This window comes from Aphelocoma coerulescens, chromosome 15 (assembly GCF_041296385.1).
Source record: "Aphelocoma coerulescens isolate FSJ_1873_10779 chromosome 15, UR_Acoe_1.0, whole genome shotgun sequence".
Classification (NCBI taxonomy): Eukaryota; Metazoa; Chordata; class Aves; order Passeriformes; family Corvidae; genus Aphelocoma; species Aphelocoma coerulescens.
Genome location: NC_091029.1, coordinates 12591352 through 12597351, shown reverse-complemented (window position 1 = coordinate 12597351; position 6000 = coordinate 12591352). Strand labels below are relative to the sequence as shown.

At 53.8% G+C, this 6000-nt stretch overlaps 1 protein-coding gene across 1 annotated transcript in view; it reads right to left on the bottom strand.

The window, feature by feature from the left end:
• Positions 1-2215: 2215 nt before the first annotated feature.
• The window catches only part of RTN4R (reticulon 4 receptor), an 83343-nt gene continuing 79558 nt past the window's right edge, over positions 2216-6000 (bottom strand). Inside the window, exon 2 of the mRNA XM_069031113.1 lies at positions 2216-4258. Within this exon, the coding sequence (XP_068887214.1) occupies positions 2832-4258 (1427 nt within the window). The 3' untranslated portion in view covers positions 2216-2831. The remainder of the gene's footprint in view (positions 4259-6000) is intronic.

The window sequence follows — 6000 nt, the reverse complement described above, 5'->3', positions numbered from 1 at the left end:
ACAGCAGGAAATCTAGGAAATTAGCACGAGGGACTCTTCTGGGCTTGTGGCCAATGTCTAGTCCTAGGAACCACTGAAAGCATGGCAAAGTTGAGCTCCAGAAAGCGGGAACGGTGTCACTGGGTTGGCAGAGTGCAGCTCCTGCTCCGTTCAGGATAATGACAGGAATTCCTTGTCTGCTTTGCATTATCCACAGGGAGCCAAACTTCCTGAGACCCTGATCTGGGCAGGGCAAGCCCAGCTCTGCCCTTCAGCTCCTGGGTGGAAATGCCACAATGGTCTCTTTTTTTCTCTATTTTTCCTTTCAGGTCTATCCTGCATTTTTGCCACCTGGTCTGGCTTCCTCGTGCCCACGGAGCAGGAATCTGGACCACAAGCCTCACAAATGACTGTACAAGGGGTCACACTGAGCCTATGACCCAAACAGGAGGTTCCACGGGAGCCTGTCACAGCACCCAGCAAATCTTCCAGCTTTTCCACGGGCTTTGGGGTGGTGCTGACCCCATGACCAAGCTGCTCTCTACTCCTGAGCTTCAGATTCCAGTGCAGCTTTGAATCCTTCAGGAGTCTCGATGATGCGTTTTGGGATGAGTGGGAGAGGACAGGGAATGCAGGGCCTTGGGAAATCCTTCAGTGCTGGCACGATGGGACAGATCCGAGCAGGAATGGCAGAAGTGGCTGGTGAGGTCCCAGTCAGAGGCCTGTGAGTGTGGACAAGTGCACACCAGGCTGGGCACACCCAGCAGGGCTGGCAGGGCTGGCCAGCTCACCCCGGCACTGTCCCAGCACATTTCCTGCTCCATCCTTCTGGCAGGACAAGGAATTTGCACCCAAACACACCTTGGCCCTCTGCAGAGGCTGGATCGTGGAGCTGGGCTGGCAGGAATCAGATCTGCTGGGATCCCAGGGCTGTTCTGCACAGCAGCTCCTGCCCAGCTGGGACGGACAGACCTGTCCCCATCTCAGTGACATGAGGAAGGTGTTCACTCCTGGGGCTCTGTGCCACACCTTTTTGGCAGCTCCAGGCGGGGATTTGGAGACAGATCACAAATGCAGCGCTTTGGGCACTCCCTGTCACTCACCGAGGTGGGAACTGGCTGTGGCAGAGGTGGGAAGAGCCAGCAGCACCCCGGAGTGGGGCACAGCCCCTGCCACGCTGCCCCACAGCATCCCGGGGGGAACATCGGCCATCCAAGCATCTTCCCATGGTCTCTGCTCCCTCCTCATGAGCCATCAGGCCCAGGACAAGGCTGGAATAAGCCCCAGCCCTGCTGATGCCCGTCACTCCTGGCTGGCAGGGCCTCACTCCATCTGGGAAGCTCAGCACCAGTCCCAGTGCTGGGAACCCCAAGGGATGGTGCAGCCTGGAGCCCCCCCAGTCTGACTTCCACACATAATCCTGGAGTGCGCGTTCCCTTGGGACTGTGGCACTGCCCTTCTCCGGCCTCCATCCCATGCCAGCTGTGTGTGACAGGCTGCTCCTGCCTGCACAGAGCTCCAAACCCCAGCAGGACAGAGGGGCACAGGAGAATCTCTGTGGTTTGATGAGGAGAAGCAGCCTCCTGATAAGCTCTGTGCCCAGCCCTTCCTAGCCTGGCCCAGGAGGTGGCTGCAGTGCCAGGAGGGCACAGCCACGTCCACTTTATGGCCCACTGGGTCCTATGGGGTGGCATCCACTGTATGTGGACAGCAATGGTTTATTCTTTCAGCATCCCAAGGTGACCCTGGAGATGAAGCCACTGGCACGGTGACCCCAAGGATGGACACCTGAGCTGCCAGGCTGGGAGCTGTGTTTTTGAGGAGATACCTCCCCGTTTCCTAAATCCCAGTGCTGCTCCACTCGGGATCTACCACAGAGCTGAGCCCATCTGTGCAGAGCAGGAGAAAAATGGCCCTGCCCAAATCTTGGGATTGTTGCTGACATTCCTCTACCCCAGCTCCGAGGGGCTGGGCCAGTACTTCCTGCTCTTCTGAGCATCCTGGAATCTGAATGATGCCAGGAGAAGGTGGGACAGTTTGAAGAGAAACAGGAGCATGAGCAGGGCATGTTTCACACAACCAAACCCTTTGCTGGCACCAGTTAAAGGTTGCATAACCATCCAAAAATGCCTTATTTATCACTGTGGTGTTAAATCTCAGATCACACTTCACATCCCTTTAAATTTTCAGCTTTTGAGCTGCTCCGAGTCCTTCACCCCTCGCAGATGACAAGCACTTAGGAAAAAGAAATCTTTATTTTATAGTTTTTTTGTATACTTGTACACAAGTAAAATAAAATGCATATCTATATATACTGCAATCTTGTGGAGGGGCAGGCAGCATTCTTTAACAAATGCTGCCTGTAAACATGGTGTGAAGGATGGAATGGAGACGGAAAAACTGCAAGAGTCATCAACATAGGATTAAAACAGCATCAAATCCATTACCTCTGCAAATGGGAACCTGCAACATTGTTCAGTGTGATGGCGAGTTACAAACAGATTTTGGACATTCTTTTCAGAGCATTTCTTACACTTCTTTTTTTTTTTTTTTTTCCTGTAAATAAACCATATTTCTTTACCATCTGCTGTAGCAAAAGCTGCTTTGTGGGCAAGTGCAGTTCCGAAGACCAAAGGTATAATTCACAGGTTTCAGGACAAATAAATTATGTACATCTCGGTATTTGTCTTTTTGTTTTGTTTGTTTGTTTGTTTTAATAAAGGCATCCAGTTAAGTTTTGTGTAACAAAGCTTTCTCAGGGTGGATGGGAGTCCTGCTTTTGTTTGCAACATTTATGGAGGTCAGCAAAAGTCGAGTATTAAAGTGTCATCAACCCAGGAAAAGAGTTAATTTTAGCAGAACAACAGTAAGCTCCACACCAAGGGGGGGATCAAAAGGCTTAGGCTGAGCTGTAATGTGGAGCTGTTCCCCTGCTGGGTGAGGCGGCACTGGGCCTTTGATCTGTTCTTTTTAGAGCAGCCCTGCCTCTTTTTGGTTGGGACTGTGGAAGGTTCAATGGGCTCTAGAAATTCGGGTCTCAACTTGGTCAAAGGAGGGTCTACAATGCTGGGGAAGGTCCCAAAGGGGGAATCGTTTATCTGCTTGTTGCTGCCGTTTTTGGAAGGGTCCGTCTCCATGTACTTGGGCCTGGACATGTTCTCCTTCTCCTTGAGGTGGTTGTTGGACGAGCGGCTGCTGTGGGAGGAGGGCCCTCCCTTGCCTTTAGCTTCGTAAATAAAAGACTTGTCCATCTCAGGCTGGCAGCACTTGGAGGAGCCGTCGTGGGAGCCCAGCGGGGGGAGCCCCGTCGGGAGTTTCCCCGACCTGGTTTTGGTGCTAAAAACGCTGGTGCGGATCTGGTTGAAGGAGTCCACGCAGCCGTCCAGGTCGGAGCTCTGCAGCCGCTTGAGGTCCCGCCCTGCCAGGCGAGGGGGCAGGTGGCACTCCAGCTCCGAGGAGGAGCCCTTGAACTGCTTAAACCAATTCCAGAGCGAGCGGGCCTGGCAGTCGCAGATCCACTGGTTGCCGTTGAGGCGCAGGTACTGCAGGGACACCAGGGGGGCCATGGTGTCCCCCGTGAGCACGGTCAGGTTGTTGTTGAACAGGTACAAGGTCATCACCTTCCCCAGGTCGTGGAAGGCGCGCCGGTGCACCAGGCTCACCCTGTTCTGGTGCAGCAGCAGCCGGTCGAGGTTGATCAGCCCGCGGAAGACGTTCTCCGACAAGCTCTTGATTTTGTTCCCGTGCAAGAACAGGTACGTGAGGTTCGCCAGGTCGATGAAGGTGTCGTCCAGCAGGATCTGGAGGTTATTATCCTGAAGGTAGAGGTACTGCAAGGAGAACAACCCTCGGAAAAGCCCCGTGGAGAGCTCCAGGAGCCCGCAGCGGTCCAGGTGCAGGGTGTGGAGGTGCACCAGCCCCCGGAAGGTGACGGGGTTGATGGATTTCAGGTTTGTGTTGTCGCTGAGGTCCAGCTCCTCCAGTTTGGTGAGCCCGTAGAAGGCCCCGGGCTCGATGAGGCTGATGTTGTTGGAGTGGATCCACAGGATGGTCATGTTGCGGCAGGAGGTGAAGCTGGTGGCCCTCACCAGGGTGATCCGGTTGTTGTGCAGGAAGATGCGCTGGCTCTGGATGGGGATCTCCGTGGGGATCGCTGTCAGCCCCTGCTGCTGGCAGCTGATGGTGATCTTGGGTTCACTGTAGCATACACACGCCCCGGGGCAGGACTCCACTTCTGACGGGATGTTCAAGCAAAGCACCAAAATCAGCAGTTTGCTTCCTGAGGAATGACAAGAAAAGGGTGGGAATTAGGCAGGGTCGTGGAGAGAGCTTCTCCTTGCAGAGGAGCCTGCAATCCCCCTCTGAGTGCAGCACCACCAACCACAACCAGATGCCAGGGCAGCCAGCGATTAAAAGGTAGGATTAAAAATGGGATCCTACCACTCAACTCAAAAGCTTAAATCAATGTACACTTGTAGAGATGGAGTCCGAGTGTCTCCTCTGCCCTGCACCCTCGGGACGTGAAAGAGAGGGATCAGCACTTGGATTTACACATCCAACACCAGCCCTGTTCCCAAGATCTTACCTGAGCAAAGGGACTGAATTTTAGGGCATTTCCCTCTGCCATGGGCACACCTGGCACAGCTCAGCCCCTGGAAAAGCACCTGGGATGGACCAGGAAACTCCAAATCCCATCCCAGCATTGCCACCAGCTCCTCGCTTTGCAAGGTCACAGAACAACTCTTCCAAACAAGCAGGTGTCCCCACACTGCTCTCGAAACAGAACTGTGGCTTTCCACAAATAATTTTGGATGGATTTGACCTTCCTGGGAGAAATAACTGTGAGACATTCCCAGAATAACTTTCAGGTCAGACCTGCCTGGAGAAGTCTCAGGGCCAAGAGGATCCTTTCCTTCTCCTGGTCAAACTTTCAGACACATATTCCTGCTTCCTCTCTCCCCATTTGCTTTTTCTTTGAACCTGTGCAGCCATGGAGGAAGAGGAGGAAACAGCAGGATCTTCCACGGTGCTGTTGTAGGAGAAAGGCACATGGCAGGATCCCCCCCAAGTGTGCCAGGCAGGAACAGATTCCATGTGTCCCAAGCATGCAAGCAGCCCTGAGAGGAACAATTTTTCCTGGTGATGCCCACCTGCTTCCCCAGGAGCTGGGCTGCACTGGAATCACAAGGAAGCATTTTGGTTCACCAAATTCCCCAGCTGGGGAGCTGGGAATGAGTCTGGAGGGAGGAAAGGGATGGACAGAGCAGCAGCTGCTGCTCTTTCTTCTCCAAAGGGACCTCGAGGGTCCCTGAAACTTCCGCTGAGACACCTGAGGAGAGCCAGGCTGTTTCCCTGCTCCCGGTGGGGAAGGGAAGCAGTGCCAGCAGTGCTTTCCCAGCAATTAGCAGCCAGTAATTAGTCTGATTCCTCCAAAAGGGAGCTGAAATGAATGGGCAGCAGCCGGTGCAGTGGGGGGCTCCATTTGGGAATGCCGTGTGTGAGCAGGGACACCGCGTCCCCTTCCCAGCTCCTCCCAGCACCTCTGGCAAAGGGACAAGAGTGGCTTTGCCTCTCTTGTGGGAGGGTTTTGCCTCTGTTGTGGGAGGGTTTTTCCTCCTCTGAACCACTCAAAACTTCATTCAGGGATGTTGATGCCTCATTACCAAGAAAGGTGGAAAAGAAGAGTTCAAAAAGCCAGACAGGAGAGCCCAGCGGTGCAGAATGGGATGAAGTGGGGAGACTGGAGCCACATCCAGCCTTGCAAATTCCCGAGGGGGAACCCAAAGGCCAAGCCTGCTCCTCCCTTAGAGCCTGGCAGGTGCTCACGTGGCCAATGAAACCACATCAAACACCAACAATAACAGATTAAACACCACACGGAAACCTGGCCAAATGTTTACTGAAGGAATAACAACAATTGGAAAAGCCGAGGTGGGAAAGAACAGGCCGGGATCCCAGGTGTGGGTGTCAGCCTGGTAAAACAATTCCCCGTGTGCAGTTAATAAACCTGGTGTGATCCAA